Source organism: Pezoporus occidentalis, unplaced genomic scaffold (genome assembly GCF_034315485.1).
Source record: "Pezoporus occidentalis ecotype Australia unplaced genomic scaffold, CSIRO_AGI_Poc_V1 ctg196, whole genome shotgun sequence".
NCBI classification, from domain to species: Eukaryota; Metazoa; Chordata; class Aves; order Psittaciformes; family Psittacidae; genus Pezoporus; species Pezoporus occidentalis.
Genome location: NW_026913811.1, coordinates 1,849,832 through 1,877,330, shown reverse-complemented (window position 1 = coordinate 1,877,330; position 27,499 = coordinate 1,849,832). Strand labels below are relative to the sequence as shown.

At 37.9% G+C, this 27,499-nt stretch overlaps 1 protein-coding gene across 4 annotated transcripts in view; it reads right to left on the bottom strand.

Moving 5' to 3' along the window:
* Positions 1-244: 244 nt before the first annotated feature.
* SLC12A2 (solute carrier family 12 member 2) overlaps positions 245-27,499 on the bottom strand; it is a 64,035-nt gene continuing 36,780 nt past the window's right edge. Inside the window, exons 11-27 of one of the 4 annotated variants that reach the window (XM_062617453.1) lie at positions 25,023-25,130; positions 23,921-24,044; positions 22,430-22,531; positions 21,062-21,217; positions 17,818-17,917; positions 16,840-16,951; positions 14,561-14,701; positions 14,272-14,378; positions 12,244-12,323; positions 10,612-10,752; positions 7,584-7,631; positions 6,913-7,035; positions 6,637-6,748; positions 6,196-6,282; positions 3,954-4,089; positions 2,613-2,680; positions 245-1,604 (exon numbers count right to left, since the gene is read on the bottom strand). In XM_062617453.1, coding sequence (XP_062473437.1) covers positions 1,469-1,604; positions 2,613-2,680; positions 3,954-4,089; positions 6,196-6,282; positions 6,637-6,748; positions 6,913-7,035; positions 7,584-7,631; positions 10,612-10,752; positions 12,244-12,323; positions 14,272-14,378; positions 14,561-14,701; positions 16,840-16,951; positions 17,818-17,917; positions 21,062-21,217; positions 22,430-22,531; positions 23,921-24,044; positions 25,023-25,130 — 1,881 coding nt within the window. In that variant the 3' untranslated portion in view covers positions 245-1,468. Of the gene's footprint in view, positions 1,605-2,612; positions 2,681-3,953; positions 4,090-6,195; positions 6,283-6,636; positions 6,749-6,912; positions 7,036-7,491; positions 7,632-10,611; positions 10,753-12,243; positions 12,324-14,271; positions 14,379-14,560; positions 14,702-16,839; positions 16,952-17,817; positions 17,918-21,061; positions 21,218-22,429; positions 22,532-23,920; positions 24,045-25,022; positions 25,131-27,499 lie in introns of those variants that run through there. The other 3 variants (XM_062617449.1, XM_062617450.1, XM_062617451.1) reach the window with 3 other exon arrangements.

The window sequence follows — 27,499 nt, the reverse complement described above, 5'->3', positions numbered from 1 at the left end:
TTTCTGTGCATCCTTAAGTGAAAGTGACTCCACCGCTGGTAAACTGATTCAGTAGCATGCCCAATACTAATATCAAAAGCTTGTGAAATGTTTTTAGGTAATCGTTTCTATCCAAAATATATTAGGAATTTAAAAAATAGTTCACATTAGGACCTTTATACAAAGGCTTAAGTGAATTTTCTTGTGTAGGTGTTCATAGTAGGCTAAATTATGAAGTTTTTAAAATATGCAATGAAAGGGCATATAAGATTGGCAGTTTCTTTATTGAACATAGAAAATGTATAAAGTGGGATGTATGGAAGAGATCTAAATGGCTAGACAATCAAACCTGAGTATTATTTAATAAAAATAAATGTATTTTCTGACAACTGAACGGATTGACCTAAAAACATCTCCCCTACTAACTAGTGGTCCTTTTAACCATTTGTTGAAAAATGCGAGAGAACTGTAGCTTTTACATTTTATATTGGATAGCAAGTTTTCACATAGTGTTTACTGTTTTCTGTTAGATAGCATCACATTGTTTATATTATCCCCATTCAAGCCTTAAGTTTTGTTTCAAAGTAAGTTTGAAAGTGACACCAAAATACAATAGGCCAAGAACTAGGGACAGGTCTTCTCATTTGTACTAAGAGCCTCAGACAGCAAGATGAATTTGGCTTCACGCTGGAGCTACAAAGCTCTAGACACACCTTTGCCAAGGTAGCTAATGTTAGCCATGTATCTCAGTAGTACATATTGTCAAATTTGAGAAAAGGATTCTCTCTGCTAGTAGGAATTAATTTTATTTTAACTCTTACAAAATTTAGTAGCACAAAGTCTTGACAATCGCATCACAAAACTGTGTTAATGCAACTGACCTGCCCCAATTCTGACCTTTAAATCTAACAGATATAATAATAATAAAAAAAAATTCTGACAATAGAAAACATACAGTATTAAGAACTAATATCTTGATGGAAGACTGAAAAGCAGCATTCAGTTTTATTGTAATATGGAAGAGACTAAAAACTAAAGGAAGTCTGATCTAAACTCTTAGCTGAAGGCAGATTTTCGACATTCTATATAAATTTACAAAATAGGATGTATGGATGAGATTTGGTTAATTTCAGAAGGCACCTCAAGGCTAAAAGGCTTTTATAAATCTATAATACTTTTATTGATCAAAAATAAAACATTTTATTGCTGCTATTCAAATAGCAAACAAAAAGCTTGTCTTATTCTTCAGTCTAACAAGGAATCCTCCCCCATTAAGCAAGATTACAGAAAATACAGAATAAAACTGAAGATGTCACACCTTTAGAAATACAGCAACTTTCCTTGTGTGCTTTCAAGTCAGTGAAATCGTGAAAGAAGAGTCACTTTTTGCGTTTGTGATGTTAATAAACTATAGATCATATATATGTAAGTCACTCTCCACTGTACACTGAAGTACCATTTCATCATAGCTGTCCCATGTGCAGCACTCTTAGGAATAGAAGGTAAGAACACTCTGATGATTCCCACGAACAAGAAGAATTGGTGGCAGATCCTTAGACAGTGCTTCCAACCAGGCCATGTACAGCGCACTAGAAACTGCACCTTTTCGTGCAACTGGCAAACTCCTACAATTCACAAAGAAAAGCATTCAACAATTAGAAAAACCTGGTGGAGTACAAGTCATGCCATGTAAACATGAAAGTACAATTGTGCAAAGAGGTAGATGCAAAATTAAATTTCCTAACCTTTTCAGTTTTTCTTTTGCTTCCCCTCCCCCTGCCCCAGAATTCAGTTAATGGGTTGAGAGTTCCTATCCTAAGCACCACAGGCCTTTACATCTAATTACCCCTCACTTATGGCCTCTTACCACCATTTTATATTCAGGTAGCTTCATGGAGAATTCTCCTCAGTTAAGGACATTTTCTTGAAAAACTCAAAATTTTAAAAACAAACCTTTTTTTTTTCTTTTTTTTTTACACTGCAATCTAACATTCTTTCTCACAGCCCTTCCAAAACATGCCATACATTTCTCTTAAAAAAAAACTACTGTTTAATTGCCCTACTCAAACTTCACTTGTAATACTGCTTCATGAAGTGATAAAGTATGATCCTAAAGAAAAACACAGCAAGGATTTTATTTATAATAACATTTTAGTGTGAGATGTCCCTGCACATGGCAGGGGGTTGGAACTAGGTGATCTTAAGGTCCTTTCCAATCCTAACTGTTCTGTGATTCTAAGGAAACATACAATCTTCATTCTGCTTGTTTACACCAAAAGCAATTCCGTGAAAATCCATCAGCAGAATGAAATTTAACTTCACCTAGACAGATTTCCTAGAAAAAAAATCTGAATGGAAGGACAGGAAAGAAAGGGGAACATATGGCATGCAGAAGAGGAATGTGAGAATCCTGACCCCCGCTATAAATGTGGAGTTAATCTAAAACTACACAGGCCACTTTTCACTCATTAGCATAGTATCTCTATATGTCTAACAAATATTTCCAGCACTGGAACCTTGAGTATTTCTGTACTTTAATGTCAAGGCACCAGTTTTTCCCTAACCTGTATTTACACATATTTTAAATTACAGTTCTGTATCAATTAAGGTAACAGTACACATCATTTACTTACATGACAATTATATTAGCTGTACTTGAATGCTCTTGTAGCAACTCATTTAGCCTAATCTGGCGGTAAGTCTGTAATTAAAATGAAATTTGTTAGGAAGATCTTTTATACAAAAGTACAAGAATTTTATTTATTCAAGAAAAATGAAAAACAGTTATGATGAATTGGTACAAGTCATTTGGAGGAAGCATGTACTTCCACCTCAGTTTGGCAACCTGTCCACTGTTCCAAACCACCTATGACTGCAAGGCTGGGAGAGAAGAAAGCAGTAAGCTTAAAGTTTGGAAATAAGCCAAGTACTGTGAAAGTCTGAAGTAGTTACTCTAAAAATGGTACCACCCTCCATAGCTCCTGTAAGCAAGAACCCCTTATATACTCTCTTTAAGGTTCTCTTAACTGTATCCTAGAAGCTCACAGTTACAGAAGCTTAGATAAGTGAAGTCCTGTCTTCATCTCTGTGGTGTGCTTGCCCTGTCTTAACATCTCAGGTAGCTTCCTCAGTAGAGTTCAGCTCTTACATCAACCAACTTCCTAGCAAAAATTTTGAGGTAACCATTTCTTATAGTTCTGTTATTCTCAAATAAGCTGAAGTCTACCCAGCCCACAGGCTGGTGTCTGAGGAAAAAATTAAGCTATTAGCACACAGAATAAATCACTTCAGTTACTGAAGTTAGTTTTGGCAGTGTTTATAGACATAAGGAACAGGAAAGCATCGAGCAGGTCATTAACCATAAAGTAACTGTACTTCATAAAATTCCCACTCTCCCCCAACCCCTTGGTAATTTGCAGTTAAGAGATTCCCATTGCTTCTCCACAGCAAATCCTCACAGAAGTTGTAAAACCCATACAGGAAAGAAAAAAAAGATGTGTGGAATACATTCAAAACCATCTTGAAGAATCTGAGTTTACTGAAACTTAACCAGTCTTCTTTTCAGTTACCTGTCTGTATCTGAATCCTGTTACAAAATGCTACCTGAGTCTCCTCTACAGATCCAACTGAAAAGGAGTACCTCTGATGCCTCTATAGTGCATGACTACCTGGGGAAAATAGCAAACTTTTAATTGCTCTTTAACACCACAACCAGATGTGGTATGTTTGGTTAAAAAAAAAAAAAGTCAGACAGGTGAATAAAAACTATATTATACTAAATAAAGGCATTTAGGCCCTCCCCTTCCCAGAAGGCAGAAATATTTCTTTTTTTTTTTTGAAAACCACATAAATGGTTTTAAATGCCGCTTTCCATCAGCTATGCATAAAATCAACTATGGAAGAGATAATTACAAGCATGAACTCATTGATTTTACATCCACAAATGAAGTAGGATAAAAAAATAAATACAGAACCTTTGTTTTGTAAAGCTCAAGTTCATTATCTGTTATCCTCCATGGTTCATCCTCCTTCATTTTATCTGCAACTTCTTGTTCTTTATCATCTTCATGAAGTCGGAAGGGCTCTATCATTTCTTCAAAAGCTGCAATACTGGAACGAGTAAGTTGAACAGCCGTATTAGAATAGATATGAGTCTGTGTCAGCAATGACTTTCATGTATCAGGAAGTTTTACTACCATGTAAAAATAAAGTGAACTGAAATCTGTTCATTGCCAACTGCAGTTAGAACATCAGATCAGCTACTTATATATGCACACATAATTCAACAATTAGGGACATCTGTAGGAGCTTTCACTATTCATCATGCAATAAAAAGTTTTAGCCAGTTTAAAAATAAAAACCCCAAACAACTTTTGGTAAGAGTTTTACTGTAATTTTGAAAGTTGAGGACTTGAGTAGCAGTAGCTTCAGAATTAAATCTGAAAGGTAAGTTTACATGTCACACTAATAGCTATCAAGCTTCATGCTTATGCCATTAGGATTTTGGCTTTGATGTTTTTATTCTCTTTCTTAACCTTTGCAATACAGTCCTAGAGCCACATTCAAATGCAAACAACCACAGCCATCTTGTTTTACTGTTGCCGTTGTTAGAATATGAGAAGCTACTTTGACTACTTGAACTTTAGCAAAAACTCTGGAAGAAAACCTTATGAAGACTGAAGAGGCATTTGTTTCAACAAGAACAACTTGCATTACCTTACTTTCTCTACCGACATTAAGATACTTGAACAGCAAACAAGGCTGCCACAGTTATGAAAGTAACTTGTCTTTCAATAGACCCAGCATGTGAGAGGTGAGAAAAATAAACAAGATTTTTACCTATACATATTGAAATTATGTTTTGCATCCAATGAAGTAACTGCATTTTGATGCTATTTAAATGTTTTTTTTTTTTATATAGATGACAAGGTATTGCCAGTGTTCTGTGGTTGCAAATTACAGTGTGGCAAGTTTAACAGACATTAAAAAACACCTCTTAGGATAAATTGTAGTATCAGTATGCGTAACACGTTAGCTTCTGTATAGTTAAACGCTCCCCACATGCCCATTTTGTGAGGTGTTCCTGCTCCTCCAGGAAACCCCACACACTGCTTAAAAAAAAAAAATATTTTTTTTTCTACTTTTGGTGCTCTTTACTGAAGTTACGATGACTTCACCTTTATTAAAAGGGAAAAAACAAATGTGATCTGCTATTTTTTGCCTGAACAAAAAGGAAAAATAGTGACAATATTCTATTACATAACATTGCAACTTAAATCATCTTCCTCCACTTTCCTTACAGCTATTATTAAGGCCAACTAGCATCTTACAAAGGTTTTGGATGTATTGTGGGGAATGTACTTGCAGAGATAGAAAAAAATGCTCTGAGAAGAAATAACTTGTGAATCACCTCTACAAAAACGAAAAAGTAACAACATGTAATTCTACTAGCTCAACTTTTTATGCATAAATATGTGCTACCTCTAAGTTTTTCACACTGAAAAATAGCAGGCTCCCAAGAGCTAAGACATCCCAAAAGCATCACAGTGGCAGGAGTAGTCTAGTGTTCTAATTGCTTGATATACTCTATGCACTTAAGAAAAGGTGACTGAAAGCAGAATAAAAACCAATGCATACCAGCCTTCACCATTTACGTAAGTTGCAAACAAGTATTTTCTAATTTGCATGACATTAAATTATTCAGTCATATGCAAATCCACATAAAAGATAGTTTTGCAGCTTCAACACACTAAAGATGACTTGAATGGAAAGGAGGATAATATTTTTTTCATCTCACACATGCTGTTACATATTTGTCCTGAAAGCCATCTATAATTTAATGTTTCTTAAAATTGAAAATCAGAAATATCACATAGCTATTTGAAGACCAAGCTTTTTTACATTAAACTATGGCTCCAAGTAAGATAAAGGCCATTTAAGTTTTTTGTGAGCATTTCTCTTTCACTCCAGACAAACTGGATTCTTATAACTGTATTTTTCTAAATTTAGTATTACAGTCTAAGGGCCAGAGAATTTAAAAAATACAAAATTCTTTGTTCTTGGATGTCAGGTTTATTTCCCCTGTTTTTGTGAAGTACTGCATATCACAGGAACTACTCTAATCAAAACTGATATGTAGGAAAGAATGAAGTAATCAAAATTCATGAATGAATCAAGTATTCGGGAAACAAAGAAACTGAATTTTCCGAGACTTACTTTTCTTTCTTTGGCTTAGTATTAATATCCCCAAGAACCATAATGTCCGAGAAGTCTATCCTAAACTTGCTGAGCAAAGTAGCCATCCTGTATCAAGAAAACAAGCCTTTATGTATGATCAGAGTTTTAATTATTTCACAGGGTTAAACAGATAGGTGTTTGGTTGTAAAAACTAAAGAGCTCTTCCTTAAAGACAAATTCAGAAAATACTTGAAAAAAAGAACGTTAAGTGTCAGACAATGCTGCTGCAAACAAATTAACCTGACATATCTCATCCAAAACAATCTGCGGGAAATGGAACTTTTTTTGGAAAAAGGGAACAGAATATGATTACACCTCAGCTAAAGAACAACTGAAAGAAGGCTACTAGGAACAGAAAGCCATGTCCTGTGCAGCATGATCTATTAGCATTTTGAATTAAAGTTTTAAAGGTAAACTTACGCTCTTCTGTCATGATCAATCCTGTTTATTTTTCCACCAATGAACACTCTGATCCTACAGTCTTTCCACTTCTTCTTGGTTGTAAGAAGATATGGAATCAACAATGTCAAACCTGCAGTTTGACCAGAATTTGGGAATGATTCAGAAAACAATAGCATTGTGTTTAATAGTACAAATTTGTAATTTATGGATGAACTGATTGAAAGATATGTATTAACAATTAATTACAAGGTAACTTCAGTAATTTTTCAACATTTTAAGTAGAAAGCACATTACCTCCATCATCAAAGAGCCACCAGACATCAATATTGCTTTTGCCTTGTTTCCTCTGGAATTGAGTACTAGCATCAAGAAGTCTTTGGTCAGTCAAATTTAAAGGAGAAGACTGGATCTTTGAATCTGGCAAAAAAAGTATGATAGAATTGAAGTGTTTTACTTAGTCACTCAGAAATTCATCAAATGCAACTTCTGAGTATTTTGTGGTATCTTAAGTAGTAACTTTCAGAGCCACTGAATATACTGATGGAGCACTTTCACTATACCATTAGGTAATATTTGCAGTACTCCTAAATCAAGTAAGGACACAGATAGGTACCTAAGGGACAGAATGCTGAACAAGCTCCTGAATACATTTCAAATGTTACTTAAGAACAGAAGTTTAAAATCTCAGATATATGCACAATCCTTTCCAGGTAAGTAGCAACTTCATCTGGGAATTTCCACAAAGCTGCATTTTTACACAAATCCCTAAAGATGAACCACATTCCAGCAGAAATGAAGAAAGAATACTGCAAGGTTGGTATTTTCCTCTCTTTCATTTAGGTATATATATATATGTATTTATTTTTATATACATATGTGTGGTGTGTAGAAAGGAATACAAAAGGAAAACTGAAATTAATAATGCAAAAGAATGATTTAACACAAAAAAGGTGGAAAATGCCTGCCTTTTTTCAATAGAGGTTGTGCTGGAGTCTTTCCATCCTCGTCCTCCTCTGGAAGATTTTTAAAGATACAAAATAAAAATGTTAATTTTGATGTTAGTGAAAGTGCTACTAATATACATAAAAAACAGAAAATAAAGATGTAGAATGAAATGGATTTTCATACAAAGAAAGGAACACAATTGCAGACTAGGAGATCCTCAGATTTATTTGTACTCCCACTGCTCATTTAACTATTACCATAGAGTAACAGAATAGTTAGGGTTGGAAAGGACCTTAAGATCATCTAGTTCCAACCCCCCTGCCGTGGGCAGGGACACCTCACACTACACAATCTCACACCAGGCTCTGTCCAACCTGGCCTTGAACACCGCCAGGGATGGAGCATTCACAACTTCCCTGGGCAACCCATTCCAGTGCCTCACCACCCTCATAGTAGAGAACTTCCTCCTTAAATCCAGTCTAACTTCCCCTGTTTAAGTTTTAACCCGTTACCTCTTGTCCTATCACTGCAGATCCTAATGAAGAGTCCCTCCACAGCATCCCTATAGGCCCCCTTCAGATACTGGAAGGCTGCTATGAGGTATCCACACACTCTTCTATTCTCCAGGCTGAACAGCCCCAACGTTCTCAGCCTGTCTTCATATGGGAGGTGCTCCAGTCCCTGATCATCCTCATGGCCTCCTCTGGACTTGTTCCAACACTTCCATGTCCTTTTTATGTTGAGGACACCAGAACTGTACACAGTACTTCCAAGTGAGGTCTCACGAGAGCAGAGTAGAGGGGCAGGATCACCTCCTTTGACCTGCTGGTCACGCTCCTTTTGATGCAGCCCAGGATACAGCTGGCTTTCTGGGCTGCAAGCACACACTGAAGCTGGCTCATGTTCAGTTTCTCATCGACCAACACCCCCAAGTTCTTCTCTGCAGAGCTGCTCTGAATTACTTCTCTGCCCAACCTGTAGCTGTGCCTGGGATTGCTCCGACCCAGGTGTAGGACCTTGCACTTGGCAGGGTTAAACTTCATGAGGGTTGGCATCAGCCCATCTCACAAGCATGTCAACATCCCTCTAGATGGCATTCCTTCCCTCCAACTGCACTGGAGGTACACCACCCGTTACTGGTCTCCAGTTGCACATTGAGCCATTGACACAACTCTTCGCTTGCAGCCATCCAGCCAGTTCTTTATCCACTGAGTGGTCCATCTATAAGACGAATGTCTCTCCAATTTAGAAACAATGAAGTCATGTGGGACACTTTGCACAAGTTCAGGTAGATGACATCAACTGCTCTACCCCTGTCCATCAGTTCTGTAGCCCCATCATAAAAGGCCACCAAATTGGTCAGGCAGGATTTCCTCTTAGTGCAGCCATGCTGGCTGTCACCAAGCACCTTGTTGTTTTTCATGTGCCTTAGCATGCCTTCCAGGAGAATCTGCTCCAAGATTTTGCCAGTGTCACCTCACAGAGGTGAGACTGAGTGGTCTGTAATTTCCCAGGTCATCCATTTTCCCCTTCTTGAAAATGGGGGTTATATTTCCCTTTTTCCAGTTGTCAGGAACTTCACCTGACTGCCATGATTTTTCAAATATGATGGACAGTGGCTTAGCAACTTCATTTGCCAGCTCCTTCAGGACCCGCAGGTGGATTTCATCAGGTCCCATGGACTTGTGCGTGTTCAGGTTCTTAGGATGGTCTTGAACCAGATCCTCTGGCCAGTGGGCCTAAGATCTTCATTCTCACAGTCCCTGCATCTGCCTCCCAAGACCTGGGTGGTATAGTCAGAGCCTTTGCCAGTGAAGAATGAGGCAAAGAAGTCATTAAGAACCTCAGCCTTCTCCAAATCCAGGGTAGCCAGTTCTGACAGCTTCCGGAGAGGGCCCGTGTTAGTCTGTCTTTTATCTGCAATGTACCTATAGAATCCCTTCCTGTTATCTGTCACATCCCTAGCTAAGTTTAATTCTAACTGGGCGTTAGCTTTCCTAACCTGGTCCCTATCTTCCCAGACAACATCCCTGTATTCTTCTGAGGCCACCTGTCCTTGCTTCCACCTTTTATAAGCCTCTTTTTTCAATTGAATTTTCCTCAGCAGCTCCTTATCCTTCCAAGGAGGTCTCCTGGCCCTTCTGCCACACTTCCTTGTAGTTGCGACACAACACCCCTGAGCTTGTAACAGGTGATCCTTGAATATCAACCAAGAGTCCTGGGCCCCCCTGCCCTCTAGGGCTGTATCCCATGGAACCTTCCGAAGCAGGTTCCTGAAGAGGCCAAAGTCTGCTCTCTTGAAGTCCAGAGCAGTGAGCTTGCTGCACGCTCTTCTCACTGTCCTGAGGATCTCTAACTCGACCATCTCATGATTGCTACAACCAAGGCTGCCCTGAAGCATCGTATTTCCAATCAGCCCTTTTCTGTTGGTGAGCACGAGGTCAAGCATAGCACTTCTCCTTGCTGGCTCCTCTAAAGTGCCTATTAAGTCACTCCAAGCTTTTATTTTAAAATAAGAGGAAAACTGGTCATTCTCATGTAAAAATATCGCAAATTATATGTGTCAGCTATCATAGATAAAATACTCTAGCCTAAGGTGAAAAACTCTTTATAAATTCAGCAGTCTTCAAATCACACTTAAATGTACAGATGTGTAGCACGATTCTCAAGCAATTTTTAATGCCTAACTCATTAACAAAGAAAATCTACTGCATGTCACTGTCTACTCCCTGTTTTATTTAACGGACAAGATGTAGATTTATTCTACACACTAGAAGCTCTGAACCAAAAACTTTAGTGATATCACAGAATCATAGAATAGTTAGGGTTGGAAAGGACCTTAAGATCATCTAGTTCCAGCCCCCCTGCCATGGGGAGGGACACCTCCCACTAAACCATGTCATATCAACAGCTAGAAAAGCATGACACTTCTATTCCACACAGAAAACTGCCTTAAATAATTCCCTGGTGAGGGGATAGAGAACCTGAAAACAGAATGAAAGAGAGAAGCAGTGAGAATTGAAAATTCATTGCTAACTAGCAAGTTACCTTTACATGAAGTGGAAGTTCTTTCACTAAATGATGGAGCAAAAGCTATAGAAGTGTCTGTCTCCGCCTTCTTGCTATAATCCACTTTTACTATGACATCCTTGGCACATGGAGATTTTTCTTGGGATGACAACAATTCTTCTTTGAGAAAGCACAGAAACACATTTTAAACAATTGTCCAAATGGTATCATTACAGGTGTGAGACAATACAGAGATACTTCACGGTGGGTTAACCTCTACTGCAATTCTTATATCATGGCAAAGAAAGGGAAAGAAAATTCTTTAAAAAGGGCAGAAAACCACCAGAAAGTCTTGTGTGAAATGTTTCAGAATACAAGGAGACTCCTCCTCTGAGCAAAGCTGTAATTTCCTGCTAGTTTCTTCCCAGATTTTTGCTATTGATTGCATTACCACAGGCTGAACATAAACCAGAGCTAGAAATACTGAAAAATATAACCAGGAGGAAAAAAAAAAAAAAAAAAAAAATCACTTGCAGAAATATTTTCCATTTCTACTCTAACTCCAAGAGGAAGATGAACCTCAGACAAGGCCCAGACGAAGTGTGTTAACACAGCTAAGATTTTTTTCCAGGTCTGGCTTCAGTGGAGCTAATTGGTAGCTGTCACATCTAAAGCAAACTCAAAGTCAACAGAGAATGTTACAAAGCTTCTGACATCTTGGTGTTTCATTCATCAATGTTCTCAGCACTGTTGTTTTCACACTACACTCCTTGCCATTTTCTCACATTCCTATGCCCTACTGCACAGAGTGACAGGCTCTCTGCTTCTCTCCAAATCCTAAGACATTTGTGTGCTCCCGATGAAGGAACAACTCTCCCCTCTTTCAAGAGGATGCCCCCCTACAGAGCTTGTGTCACAAGTGTTCTTCATTGTGCAGCACTGTAGGGAGCAAGCTACAAACAAATCAGACACTATCAATTCAGCAGACAGTTGCTGCCAAAGCTCACAGGCCTTCTCCATTAGTCTGCTTGAAATTTAACTAAAATTTTATCATTTGGCTTACCATTGCTACTACGAAACATAACCAAGGCTCCTATATGGAAAAACAAAGCCTTTCCAAACTTGAAATGGACTACTGCTGAGGTTTCTGCCCTAGTGCATGTAGGGGTTGGCAACCCACACCAGACTCTCAGCACTCTTGGATCATGCAACATTTGTGATTTTCATCATTGTCAGACCTGGGTCCAAATACTTTATATCAATTTGCCAGCCTGTTTGTTTCAGTAACATAGTAAATCTTTGGAAAAAAACTATATGCAGCTTATGAATACTGAAAGTTGAAACACATAGAAAACAAAGTTGTGTCATTATACACGGGCAGTTTTTGCCTTTTACATTTCTAGCTTGCTTCTTCCATGATTTTTACTCTGTAAAGACAACTGTTTTTTTTAGTTTGTTGTGTGGTGTTTTTTTGTTTTGGGTGGTTTTTTTTTGTGTTTTTTTTTGGGGGGGGGGTGTTAATTCTGTGTTCTATTTTGGCTTAATGTGGTCTTCTGTTTTGGCTCTTGTTTTGGTTTTTGTTTGTTTTTTTTTTAATTTATTTTCATTTAGTATTTTCAGAAAGCAGTATTAGAAGTGAATTAGAAGCAGAGGAAACAAAATAAATCTTACCTTGGCCCTGAAGGTGAGAAATGTCCAGGCCCTCCTTTAGGCGGATGACAACTATCCCATACTGAATGTCAAAGGCATCACTGAACAAAAGGAACAAAAATAAAGTGTTTTCACCTTTTTCTTTTACAAAAAGCTACTTTACGCACCCTCTTTGAAGAAACTCCAGTGATTAAATACTGCCATTTAAACTCCCAAATCATAAATGTTACAATTTCAGTTTACATTCCAGACTGTCAACTGCATTAGTGAACTGAATTCCATCTCCTGAAAAGCAATACAGATCAATTCCCTCTCCATCTCTCCCCTGTAAACAGCAATTCAATAAAAGAAACACTAACAGGGCAATCAAGTTCTTAATGAAGGATGACCAGATACACTGACAAATCTAAAGTTTTATCTCTCCCCATAAAAAAGAGACATATTTTGACTAGATCTCATTGATCTGAGAACTAAAACTTTAACACAAGTTTCCAAAACATTTGGTATTAAACACACTTATGAAGTTGTAATATAGAATCAAATTAGCTATAACATGCCTATTCCCATTATACCTGATGGGAAAAGAACTTGCCCCTTTAAAAAAAAAAAATAAAGGAAAACATCATTACCTTATAAAAAAGCAAAAAGCCTGAATAAATCACTGAGTGAAAACGAAGTAAAATAAAGAACAAAAAAACCCTCAAGAAACACAACAGAAAAACATGAACCTAACCATATCATACAGTCTGCAAGTTATCAATCATCAGTCCTTTAAATACAAATACATTATTACAAACAATAAATCAGAGAACTTTCTTCTATGTCATTTCCACAGACAGAAATTTCGCAAGATTTCACTCATTAAACACTTCTCTTTAGAAGCAGTAAGACTTGATTAGAAACGTTCGAAGTGTCAATATATTCTATTATGCAAGAAAAATTGAGGTTGATAATAAGAAAATGTTTTGTCCATTAGTGAACATTTTAAATTAATGATTTAATTTGTTAAATCTGTACAGATTAGATGTGTTTAGATATCTATTGTGTGCTTTAGGAACTTTCAATTTTCCAGAGATTCTCCAGAAACATGCCTGAGCTACAGTTATTACCTCCTGAGCTTTCTCTTTTGGGGTATGGAGAATCACATGACTTGTTGGCCTTGATACATCTTCCAGCACAAGCTATTCCAAAATAAAATAAGAAAAAAAGAAAACCCAAGAACTAACCAACATGTTTCCTTATTTTTCACTGCATTTGATGCTCTGGCTTCTCTCAAGAACAGGTATGATTCTTTGCTCTTAATGAATTTAAGGAACTATTTGCTTTACTTTTCTAATCTCTCCCCATAATCCCTCCATCCTGTTTCTTTCAAATGCACAGTAAGTGAAAATTGTAAAACACAAATGAAGCAGGTTAAGCAGCATTTAAGGAAAACAAAAAATCTTCTGTATAAGCACAAGAAGCAAGCTTTGGTTTTCTTAAGTGTTTGTAGTACAAATTATTCTTGAAGTTTTTCAGCCAGAACTGGTCTTTCAGTACTGTCAAATTACACTAGTACTTCCTTCCCTATCTCCCTTTTGGCTACTGTATTACTTTGTGAGTCAGTGCTGTGTATCTTGTAAGTAGAATATTTCTTGTATGTAACAGCAAGGTTTAACAAAGGTAAGAGTTTCAGCATAAGAACTGATTAATTCTTCACTACACTTAATTTGTACAGAAGTAGTGTAGGAAAAACCCTGCTTTAAGTAGACAACATGCTTCAAAGACTGGCACATAAGATACTAGGTTCATCTGTGCAGATTCTTAAACCTCAGACCACTGCTGCAACACTTTCTAGACACAGAAAGAGTTATTATACAGAAATAGAATCCTTTTAGAGTATAAAAACTTATTAATTTCTGTATCAGAAGAAAACAAAGTATTGAAGACTGCTACATCAGCAATATGGAAAATCGGAGTCTACGTGAGACTTCACACAACTGATTTCACCTCATTACTGAACATACTGAAATGGAACATAAGAGCTACAGCTCCACATTCTCTGCTTACTGGAATAAATTGATGTAGGTTTCAACATCTCTCATGTCACTTTGTCTCCAGTTTTTCTTAAATCCAACAACAAGGGTGTTAGGTCTCATCCTACCCAGGCCAGCAGCCTAAGAAGAATAAAAATAAAGGTTCTATTATTTTCTTAAACAGTATTTTTATTATACATATATTTATTATATAACTATGAAAAATAAAACTACTTCCAAGTATAAAAACATTTCAAACTTTGATGTTCATCTTCATCACTTACTTTAAAAAAAAGACATTAAAAATTGAAGGAGAGGTGTACCTGCATTAAGTACTGTCCTCCATCCCGCAAGTCCTCTGCATGCACTGGAGCATAGAAAGCCTTCATCTTGTTTTTAATCAGCCATCGCTGATATTTAGCCAAGTCAGTTGACAGTTCTTTCATGGCTTGTCTCCGAGGACCCTTTGAAATAAAGAAATAAAAATGAGAGAGAACAAGAATTACAAGTAGTAGTAAAGCCCCACCCCACCAGAATCCAACTCAAGTAATGAAATATACACTGATATAGGATGATTTAATATTAAGCTTTATGGGGATATTTGTTTTAAGCTGTACAAGCATGCCTCTGTGTGTAAATAATCCTAATCAGAAAGCCTTTGTCACAGTAGTGTCACTTCTGCAGTTTTATGTTGCAGTCAAAGTAGTCTCCTCATTAAGTACTTTCTTTTTATTACTTCCATCAGGATGGATCATTGTGCTCCTCCTATACATCAAAATCCAGAATGAGGTATAATCAAGAACACAGCAGCCCATTTTTTGCAGTAAGATACAGTTTACAAGAGGATACAGACTTTGACCAAATGGTCAGCAGCCCTGAGGAGAAAGATTTTGGGGCACTGGTTGATGAGAAGCTCAACATGACCCAGCATGTCTGCTTGCAGTACAGAAAGCCAACCCTATGCTGGGCTGCATCCAAAGGAGCATGGCAAGCAGGTCAAGGGAGGTGATTCTCCCCTCTGCTTGGTTCTCATGAGACTCCCCCTGGAATACTGCGTACAGTAATTCCGGTATCCCCAGCACAAGAGGGATGTGAACCAAATGGTTAGAGTTACTGAAGAATGAGATAGTGTCACCCATTCTGTAGGAAAGCAATTTTAAATAAAGATAGCATACCCTCCCAGAAAATCTTAAACTTCTTTCCTACAAGAAGGGTGATGCTGCCTTATTCTTTTGAAAGCCAGTAATTTCATCTATGGTAGCTTACCTCTCTAGTATTACTCAGTTTCTGGCCTTCACATTCACTGAAATTTTAAGTTTGTATAGTAAGGAATTAAAAATAATTGATTTTTCTGAAGACAAAACTGGACCGTATTTGCCTCACAAAATGTAGGTTCTGTATACTGCATTAACTTGATTTGGCCTTATCTGTTCATTAGATTATAAGCAAGTCAGATTTAACAAGTGTGGTTAAATTTAGATATATTTAAGAGTAACCAATCCTTGCATTTAAAGTTCCACTTGCTTAAATGTTCTTAGTGATGTGACAGAAGTTAGGTCTTAAGATATAAAGCTAAACTACGCATTCCAAAATTTATCAGAAATCCAACAGCCTTTCTGTAACTAACTGAAAATTTGGTACAGATCATGTTAGGTCAGCCACCTTGTATCATGGTTCAGACAACTCATGACAAGCGCAACACTGAAGAGCATTTACTTGAAGCTTGCTTTCTTCTCCCCACCCCAAAACCTCTACAGGCTGCTGTAGAAGGTAACTCTTTTTTTTTTAGTAAGAACTGCTAAAATTATGTCCTTGCACAACAGCCCTCACAAACCTCAACCCCCAAAACCCCACACCTCATATCCTGACAAAGAGCAGGGGAAGTCAGTAAAATACTAGAGGCTGGGCAGAAAGGTAACAGGACAAGAAATGCCTGTTGGCATTACTTTTTCACCTGCCAATGAAATGAATCTGGTAATGAAGGAATAAAAATCTACATGAAATGTTGAGAGCTAATCTGTTGGCTGAGCTAGCTGAATTTCCTGCTCAACGAAGTTTATTTTAGCCTGGATTTTTAAGAAATCTACAGAGATTATCAATTCCCTTGAAATGGTAACACTGAGAGGAAGTCTAACTGTATACTGCACATCATTTTGACCAACTGCTCTGTTCAAAGAATGAGAGAGAGCATGAGACTGTATTACACAAGGACAGAAAGAGACTCAGGCTGTAATCTAACATTCACTTTACTCCTACAAGGCTTCCTAAGCATTTAAGCATCAAATGACCAAAGGTACTAATTTTGCAAAGTTTCCCCTGTGGTATACCTAACTGGAACAGTGATAACCCATACATGAGTGGATCCTACCAGAGTATCTCTGGTTTTGCACTTCTCCATATTTAAGACACTTTCTTCTAAAAAAACCAACCAACCAAGAAAAAAAAACAAAAACCCCAAAACCAACCAACCAAATAAAAAGTCACCAGAAAAAACCCACACAAACAAGAACCACAAACAGATTTAAAAAAAAAAACAAAAAACAAACAACAAAACATCACACAAAAACATAAGTGACTTTAAAGTACAGATGAACAGACTTACCATATGTACATGGCCACAGATCATCAAACCCACATTCTTGGTGAAAGCATGGACAAGGTGAAGCAAAGCTGGACGTGCACTTGGAGCACCTGTCATAATTAAGCACTGAGGTCTAGAATTGTGAATAGAGAAGGAAAAATAAAATGTTGCAATTCATTTTGTCTGGAGTTGTGTTTTTTTATTAACAGAATGAAGTTTCTTCTAAATATAGGCCATATGAACATAACTGTCACTGGAGAGGCAGCAACCTCATCTACTTTTACAACACTGTATTAAGTAAAGATTGATGAAAGTTGGATATAACTTTCCAGCTAGATCTATGGTGTGTCCAGTCAGGGACTGGACAAGGCCACATGGTAAGGTCACATTCAGTCTATGATTCTATTTAATTGGAGGATTAGTTTAAGTCAATATTTTTTGTTAAATTTTTGGATACATCTTTCTTCTACAATAGCTTATTCCAGAAAAGTGGTGTAAATACTATAGGATTGAAAACTGCCTCCTTCAGTAGGACCTTCCTGAGTATCCAAGCTGGCAAGACAAAAATCAGTTCTCCAGTTGTGTGAAAAACACTTGCATAGCCTGTTTACCCATGAGAGAATATGCCTAACATGAAATAGCTGGTGTTGAAGGCAATACACACAGCATACATATTTTGGGAATTTTACATTAGATTGGTTTTATACCAAGCATGTAGACTGTATACTCATGAGCAGTTTGGAGCATATCTCACAATTCATCAAAGAAGAGTGTGAAGTATGAGGCATCTAACAATAAGCATGCATCACACATAGACTTGCTGCTTAATCAGAAATAAACTACTAATGTAAATATGTCCAGCAGATGTCCATGGTGATAAAATTTAAAGCTGTTATAACCCACAGGAGATGAAGAGGCATATAATGGAAGCCATGACAGCAAACACTGTGATAGTACCCCACTGAATACATTTCATATGTCTCTAATATTAACTGTTACCTGAAGTTTTTCACATGATCTTCCACTCCTGAGAGCCGAATAGAATGCTGTAGTGCATTCAAGTAAGTCAAAGCTTGGGTTGAGGATCCCCAGTTCACATCTGTTGGAAGATTTGAAGTTCCAATAACTTAAAACTGTTAATTGTAAAACTGTATGATCACAAAATCTGTCAAATACCAACTAAAAACACAGAATAATTAAGATATATCGTGGTACATTCTACACAGTATTAGTCAACAAGCCCTACAGCTAAGTAGAAAATTCTATTTAAAGATAACATTTCTGTAGAAGTTTTAGCAAACAAATTAGGAGAGTCTGCTATTTTACAATTATAGGAAGAAAGAACTGAGGTTTCCCTCCTGCAGCATTTCAAAGACTGTGTCAACTTCAGAGTCAGAAAACACACAAAGAAACACCCCTCCCCCAAAACCCCAAACCCCCAGAAAAATAAACAAAAAAAAAACACAAAAAAACCCCACCCCTCCCCCCCCACCCCCCCCCCAAAAAAAAGCCACCACAACGAAACCAAACCAGAACAAAAACCCCACACTTCAGGGGAAAAATGACATGCTCAGTTATTTTATATTGCATCAAAGAAAAAACTAATTGCAAAACACTGCCTAAACAAAGTCACATACTTTCAGTGAAAAACTGCTAGATTAAACAGTTCTGTAACATTCATAGAATCATAGAATCGTTACGATTGGAAAGGACCTTAAGATCATCTAGTTCCAACCCCCCTGCCATGGGCAGGGACACCTCACGCTAAACCATCATCACCCAAGGCTCTGTCCAACCTGGCCTTGAACACTGCCAAGGATGGAGCATTCACAACCTCCCTGGGCAACCCATTCCAGTGCCTCACCACCCTAACAGGAAAGAATTTCCTCCTTATATCCAATCTAAACTTCCCCTGTTTAAGTTTTAACCTGTTACCCCTTGTCCTACCACTACAGTCCCTAATGAAGAGTCCCTCCCCAGCATTCCTATAGGCCCCCTGCAGATTCTGGAAGGCTGCTATGAGGTCTCCACGCAGCCTTCTCTTCTCCAGGCTGAACAGCCCCAACTTTCTCAGCCTGTCTTCATACAGGAGGTGCTCCAGTCCCCTGATCATCCTCATGGCTCTCCTCTGGACTTGTTCCAACACTTCCATGTCCTTCTTATGTTGAGGACACCAGAACTGCACACAATAGTCCAAGTGAGGTCTCACAAGAGCAGAGTAGAGGGGCAGGATCACCTCCTTCGACCTGCTGGTCACGCTCCTTTTGATGCAGCCCAGGATACGGTTGGCTTTCTGGGCTGCAAGCACACACTGAAGCTGGCTCATGCTCATTTTCTCATCAACCAACACCCCCAAGTCCTTCTCTGCAGGGCTGCTCTGAATTTCTTCTCTGCCCAACCTGTAGCTGTGCCTGGGATTGCTCCAACCCAGGTGTAGGACCTTGCACTTCGCTTGGTTAAACTTCATGAGGTTGGCATCAGCCCACCTCACAAGTGTGTCCAGGTCCCTCTGGATGGCATTCCTTCCCTCCAGCATATCAACTGAACCACACAGCTTGGTGTCATCGGCAAACTTGCTGAGGGCACACTCAATCCCACTGTCCATGTCACTGACAAAGATGTTAAACAAGACTGATCCCAGGAGAATCTGCTCCAAGATTTTGCCAGGCACAGAGGTGAGACTGACTGGTCTGTAATTCCCTGGGTTATCCATTTTCCCCTTCTTGAAAATGGGGGTTATATTTCCCTTATTTCCAGTCATCAGGAACTTCACCTGACTGCCATGATTTTTCAAATATGATGGACAGCGGCTTCGCAACTTCATTTGCCAGCTCCTTCAGGACCATGGATGGATCTCATCAGGACCCATGGACTTGTGCATGTTCAGATTTTTAAGATGGTCTTGAACCACATCATCTCCTACAGTGGGCGCAAGGTCTTCATTCTCACAGTCCCTGTGTCTGCCTTCCAAGACTTGGGTGGTGTGGTCAGAGCCTTTGGCAGTGAAGACTGAGGCAAAGAAGTCATTCAGAACCTCAGCCTTCTCCAAATCCTGTGTAGCCAGTTCTCCTGAGAGCTTCCTGAGGGGGCCTACGTTCTCCCTAGTCTGTTTTTTATTTGCTATGTACCTGTAGAATCCCTTCCTGTTATCTTTAATACCTCTAGCTATGTTTAATTCTAACTGGGCCTTAGCTTTCCTAACCTGGTCCCTAGCTTCCCGGACAACAACCCTGTACTCTTCCCAGGCCGCCTGTCCTTGCTTCCACTTATTATAAGCCTCTTTTTTCAATTGAATTTTCCTCAGCAGCTCCTTATCCATCCAAGGAGGTCTCCTGGCCCTCCTGCTGCACTTCCTTCTGGTTGGGATGCAACACTCCTGAGCTTGCTGCAGGTGATCCTTGAATATCAACCAACAGTCTTGGGCCCCCCTGCCCTCTAGGGCTGTATCCCATGGAACCTTCCTAAGCAGGTTCCTGAAGAGGCCAAAGTCTGCTCTTTTGAAGTCCAGGGCAGTGAGCTTGCTGCACGCCCTTCTCACTGTCCTCAGGATCTCAAATTCGAGCATCTCATGATCGCAAAGATTAATTTTACAAGGAAAGGAAAGATCCCAGTATCCTTTCTGTTTGGTCCCATATACATCTTTGATAGCTACATTGAATTTGTCATCCAAGTACTTAATCTTCATAGCCCAGGATGCAGGGTTTTCCTTATTTTCAACCTCAGGAACACTTTCTGGTTCCATCCTGCTCCATCTTGCACTTATGATAATACAGTGTTATTAGAAGAGGGAAGAAAGTCTAATATGATTTGTTGTTCATAGCTATAGGAACAGTTTACTGAAAATAAAAAACCCCACCACCTCTCAAATCCCTTTTCAATCTGGATTGATAAAAGCATTCTCTTTCATTTCCTTACAAAACATAACATGCTTTCCTAGAGCCTTTGTTGCTGCAACCCAAGTTCTTTCCATGTGTACCTTTTCCTCCAATTTTCATTCAAATGTTTATGTCTGAGTTTATGCACCTTGATAACTTGAAGCAGGGGGAACAATAATAGTGACTATACAGGCATAATTATGTTCCATTACAACTAAAAAGCCTGAAACAGAAGTTTGAACTACTCAGCCAAACAGGAGTTTTCCAGTTCTCCCTCCTCTCTGCCCCACTAAAGACCTTTTTTTTTCCCCCCTTTCTTCTACATCTCTCTTTCCCCCATCACAACCAAAAGAAACCCATATACACACCTGGTTTCTTGTATGTGACGTAAATGTAGAGTCCAAGGACTATGACGTATGTTAGAAGTGCTGCCCACCAATTAATAACAAACATCACAATGCAGCACAGAATAGCTCCAAGAAGCGAAATCCACATATTGTAGTATTTGAACGCAGGGCGCCAACCTAGGCAAAATATAAATTGAGGGATAGAAAAGAAGGAGGAAATTAATTTAATCATCACTCAAAGAGAAGGAAGGTGTGATTCCTCTTTTCCTTCCCAAGTGTTCTGTATCACATTTCATATGAATGTCTGACAGTGATGTACAAAATACATACTTTGCCACATTTATGCTTTCGATTTTCCAACACTTATAGAATGAATTCATATCTTTCTTACATGGATATGTCAACGTTCCTAATTTTGCCCTCTAAAAGTTTATCTCAAATGGAAATTTTGAAGATCTTTATGTAAATGTATTTATCAAATACAGCTACAGGAACCTTTGGCAATAGCTTGCCTGACAATTGATTTCTGCTGTCAAGGGTAGTATAACATGAATTGTTAGCTTATGGACTTGCTCTCTCACAGACTACTGTTTCTAGTGGTTTATTTTTACATGTCCAGAAATTTTCACACATGAAAGGCCAAAGGACAGCTATATCTAAGTATAACTTGAATATGTCAAAATACTGGACTGTCACTGTTTTATACCCTTATTTGTCACAAGTTTATCCAAAATCAGGTGAACACACATGCATACCCCCACTAACACACCCAAGATTAGCAAGTATATTACACGTAGAACTGTTGTGTAAACAGACTATGCACGTGTTCTTGAAAAATAATTGTATCTACCTGTTCAGTAACTTAAGAAGATTTTAAGGGCATTATTTCAGTACAAATGCATAGTGGGCTGGGCATGATACACATCTATTCTACAGATGGTACTGGGTTTTGGTTTACTCCTGTTTGCTAACTAGCCTCCCACACCAAAGAGTATAAGAATGTGGCAATACCACCTGCAATTCCAGTTTCTCATGGACTGGAAGAAGAAACATTAACAAGACATCCAAAGATGTCCTGGATAATTCTTTAACATCATATACAGAATTAACAAAAAAACCTTTCTTCAAGAGTTTCTGAATTATCTTGTCTTCCCTGAGCAAAGGTAACAAAATTAGTAGCTCCCAAACTGCACTGGATCACTCAGTCTTCAAAATTTCAGAAGACCCAGGTATACACAGTATTAACCTTATAATACAGATGCATCATGAGAATCAAACAGATACTTAGTAACTAAATTAAACACTCATTTATAGTAATACCTTTTATATTGTATTTATGCTTAAGGAAATTTCAGGCTAAACCCTCACCCCCCAAAATGTAGTTCCTACCTGGAGATTTTGCAAGAGAAGCATGGAATACAGAGAAGTTAATCAAGGCGTATGACGCCAAGAAGAAGTTAGAAATAATTGGAGCAATCACATTCAGTTCAGCTGTAAAAGCAAACACAAAGCAGGCTGTTATAAAAGATATCATGTAGATTCCAGAGTAAAAAAAAAATCTGCGACAACAAACCTGTTTTCTGATGTACTCTAAGAAGCAGCAGTTCATTCTTCTTTTCAGATAGAGCTATTATTTTAATGGTCTCTTATTAGCTATGTTATCTCCTAATACAAAGCATAACTTTCCATTTCAAAAATAAACATTTTTCCACACTATTAAGTGTTCCAGGACTGCCACTTACGAAGCACTACATACTTCCTCAAAATAATTAATTGAAAGGATTTCTTTCCCCACCATAGCTTTATCAAACAGTGCATTAATATACTGGGTTCTGAAGAATGTCAGAAACATCAGACAGAGCATTAATACATATATAGTACATCTCTAGCTCAATTTTCAAACAGCAAAGAATGAGACACTAATAAGTTTAAAAGACTATCAACTACGGTGAATGGCAGCAGCAAACGAAGTTAGTGTGAGCAGTGGAACAAACATGTTATTCTACCTGCATTCTAAATGAAAAGTTTCATCAGTGGTACTAATATACCACTATATTACAGTCGACTACCATTGTAACACTGATGAGTACACCCTCTTTAGTGTGAGAGCTGGAAGAACCTGATGCTCTCCTTTCCTTGAGGAGCATGGTAGAAAACGTGTGTACTCTCACCATCAAAAAAACGACCAAAATGCAGAATGTGCCATGTTAGTGTGCAAGTTTCTACTTGTTGTAAGCAAGTTTCTAATCAGCACGCTGCATAGGGACATCATGTGTATACCTGTACCTTAAGGAGACGTAGGGGGAAGGATGAAAGAGCAAACTGAGGAAGAAAAATTTAAAAGTACTGGTACAGGACTCTTGGATGGACACAGCACAATTAGTTTGCCATCTAGATAGAGCACATGTAATTCTACCTAGACTATCTTTACCTTTAGCATAGCAGCATCAGCACTCATCTCTATTATTTGTAACTTAATAGAAAAAAACAGTTTAAAAAGTATTGTTCATGCAAGTTTGTTTACTGAGCTGTTTGTAATTATTAAAAATATGAAATAAGCTACCGTATTTACAAGATGTAACATCTCTCTACCTCAAGCAAAAGATGTATTTTTATTGACAGTATCCAGAGAGAGATACCTGCTATTATCAAGAGAAGTACAGATTGCTACAGTTCAATTCATATCTACTGCAGTTCTAGACAGAGTTATAGCTAGAAGAGAGGAGAAAAGTAACTCTCAAAATAAAAAGATTTTTGAATGCTGGCTTAGAATCAAGCTGTGCATGAGACCTCAGGACACTGTTTGCCAGTCATGATATGAAACTGAATGCCTCATAAAGGACAAAAAGATATTGAGTTTTATAATAATTTCAAACTAACCAATTAGTATGAATCCAAGAGCAATTAAAAATGTTAGAAGATATCCTCTCAGTGGCTCGTTGTTCTTCCCATAGCCTTTAGCAAACATCTGAAATCCTGGATAAATGTTGTCCTTGCACAAAGCCTAAGAAAAAATGAAATTCCAAGAGTCAGGATGCATTTTGTTCAAACTATATACTTACTAATGCTATCTCCCACTGCATATTATCTTCCTGAAAGGTTTTTTACAACCATGTACTAATTCTATTCTGAACTGTCTTGCATCTTGACACCTTCTGTTTCCAGTATTCTATCCTTCAGTAATTTCTGTCTAGAACAACAAATTTTTTTCTTCTGTAAGTAACTGCCTATTTTACTTAACTGGTGTCTTACAGTCACAAAGAATCCTTCTTTAGAGACAATGTTTTCTCAAAAAGTGAAAAGCTTGCCCAATGCATACACTAGTTCTCTGCATCAACACTTGTGCTTCTATTCTTCAACAAAATCTCTTCCATGTTTGACTCCCTACTGAACTGCTGGGAAATAAGATCATTACAGGACACTACGGCTGTACCCAATTAGAAAGAATTTTTAAGACAAAAGAATAAGATCAAATGGTTAAAAAGAAGTAAAAGCAAAACACATTCAGGGAGACAAGGTAATCAATGTAAATTATTTACATGAGAACCGGTACACAATTATTTTCATAATGCAATCCCTAAGGACTGAGGTTCCACAGCTACAGGTTCTATTTCAAGCTGTGTCCTTCTGTGATTACTCTGAGAAATGAATTAGTCTGTTCTCTTTGTATGTCCTCCACTGTCACTTACAATAAAAAACATCATAAAGATGTTTGTAGACTGCTGTTAGTTACACCCCAACTAATCTCCGAATTCATCATAAACACATCAGATCTGGAAGAAATTCTGGTCTAGCTAACATTTATTAACAGTTAAACATTATTTTCCTATTCTAAGCAAGAGGTAAATATCAGATCAATGTGCTGCTGTCAACTGGTCTGAGCCACGACAGCAGTTTGTCAAGAGTCCCCTTCCAAAAATTTTGATTCAAAAGTTGACCGCAGTTATTCTTTAAAGGATGATGGTTTTGCTTCCATCCTTACCTGGAAGATCTTGGGTGCACTCACAAGAGATGCTAATGCAGAAGACAGGGTGGCTGAAAAAATACCTGCAGAAATCAGTGGTGCAAATCCTGACACCATGCTCATTACCTGAAAGCAATATAATTATTTTTTTAATAACATTAAAAAAGTATACTGTACGTATGGACAACAACATTAACTACACAAACAGAATAAAATACTATGCACTCTTCACTTAAAAGCTATTTGATTATCATGCATTTGTATCAACAAATGACCTACAGACAAATCAACGTATATAAATGGATCCTAATTTCAGAACAAGAGAAGGTGGCTTTTTACACAAAGTACAATGCAACCGTGTAATTCTTGGGTCAGAATAATCAATGGCGTAAGTCTCCCATAGGCTCATAAAAGGATTAAAAATAAGTCATGGAAGAAAAATATATTTATTACATATTCTGACTAGCCTACCACTAGATAGCATGGTCTCAGAAAGCCCAAGTGACAAATCAACTGAATTTTGGGAAGGGTGATTGTCTTTCTTAGCATCTCCATAACTCTTAAGTTAGACTTGCTTCTCATTCAAAATAAAAAAGACAGGACAAACTTGTTTCCTGTCTCCCCAAGATCACACCCTAGGATATCTTTGTAATGCCAGTAAGTGAAATACAATTCTTGGTAGGGATGCTCAGTAAGCTAAATGTAAAAGAGCAATGTTAAGACTAAAAAATGTCCCAAATTAGGACAAAAGCAGCTTCTAATTTCCATATAGCCTGAAGACCATCTTCTACCATTCTACTGATTACTTCCATACCCTAGCTGCATCCAGCTTTGCCTATTTCAAGTGAAGATAGAGAACTACACGTTTAAAATACTATCATGGTTTAATAGTTATTTTCTTTATGAAAGAAAAGCCTAAGCTGCTTGAAGATAGACAGTATTAAAGACTCTATCTTGAAAAAGCTTATGGTTTTCATTAATGGATCAAACCCAGCATGGTGCCTTTAAAGCATAATGTGTCAGAATGAGGTTCTGCATCATTTGCACTGACTACTTGCTTCCTTCATCCTCAACCTCACCTACAGTATCAGGAAAAGGACTGAACAAAGGCAAGAATGATCACACAGACCCTGTATGCTACTGTTAAGTTACGGTCACCTGAAGATGTAAAATCTATCCGTCTACAGCAATCTTATCTAGGTAGAACATGCTCTCAGAAACAATATACAGGTGACTGATGAAGTTTTATTCATACTCCTAGGGCTAAGCTAACAACAAAATTCAGTGCTTTTCTTCAAAACAGACTGACAGACCGCTGGGTTTCTCAGTCAACTGAACCTCTAAATTACATCAGGTTTCACTGGTTAGTTTAAGGTATGTGCTGCCTAAAAAGAGGGATTAAATAATTGCAGGTGCATAAGATGAGACCGAAGTAGCTGTCATAGAACCATAATGAACGGAGAGAATTTCCTGAAGCATATCTACAACCAATAACAAAAAAAAAGTCAGAAGAGGCATTTTTTCACAGATGAATAAAACTAATGACACATACATTATCTCCCCTGAAGGGGAGTTTAAGTTTACTTAAGGTAAATTTAAGGTTTAAGTTACTTTAATGATCAGCAGAAAAAGTTAGTTGTATGATCAACAGAAAAAGTTAGCTGTAAATGCCAGTTTGTAATAACCCTACACTGTATTTCTAAAAGAGAAGTTCAGGGTGTAAAGGCTGTGCTGAAATATTTTAGAAAGAAACTTTTTCTCTAGCAACGTAATAAACCAGCACAAAATAATCTTTGTAGAAGCAGCATGAAAATTTTCCTCCCTGCAAGGACGGCTCAATCTATCTTCCCTGGAAGGACTTTGTATGGACAGAATCTGTGTGCAAGTCACCATCACTTTTCTTCCCATCCAATTTAAAACACAGTTATTTTGACGCTTTCACTTTACTACATTGGCATCAATTTCTTGCACTCTCATTCTTACAATCCACTCGGATTTTACTCTCTTTATACATGTTCTTCATTACTTCCATTTCTTTACACTACTTGTAAGTATTACATCCATTATTTGAGAGAAATCTAAGTAAGATGTAAGCAGATAATGTTTGCTCATTTTAAAAGCTAGAATGTAAGAAGACATTAGGAAGCTTCATTTAAGCTAATAAAAGGGAAACCAATTCCAGCAGAAACCCTCCCCTCTCCCCCAGCATACACACCATAATCTAAACCTCTTAACCACAAAAAACTAGGAGCCCACATATGCTGTTAGCTATAGCACTGAGATTTTCACCTTGAAAGAACAGAGAAATGGAAGGACAGGTATCTTGTAAAAACTGCCCTGTTACCACTCGCATGTCAAGACAGATACTGCTATGAGCGAGATACAGATAGCTATGGGATAGTCACAGCTACTAGTGATAAGGGACTCGTTATGTTTGTCCGCCATTTGCTCTTCAGACAGTTCCCTAAATTTCTAAGATTTGGGATAATGAAGTA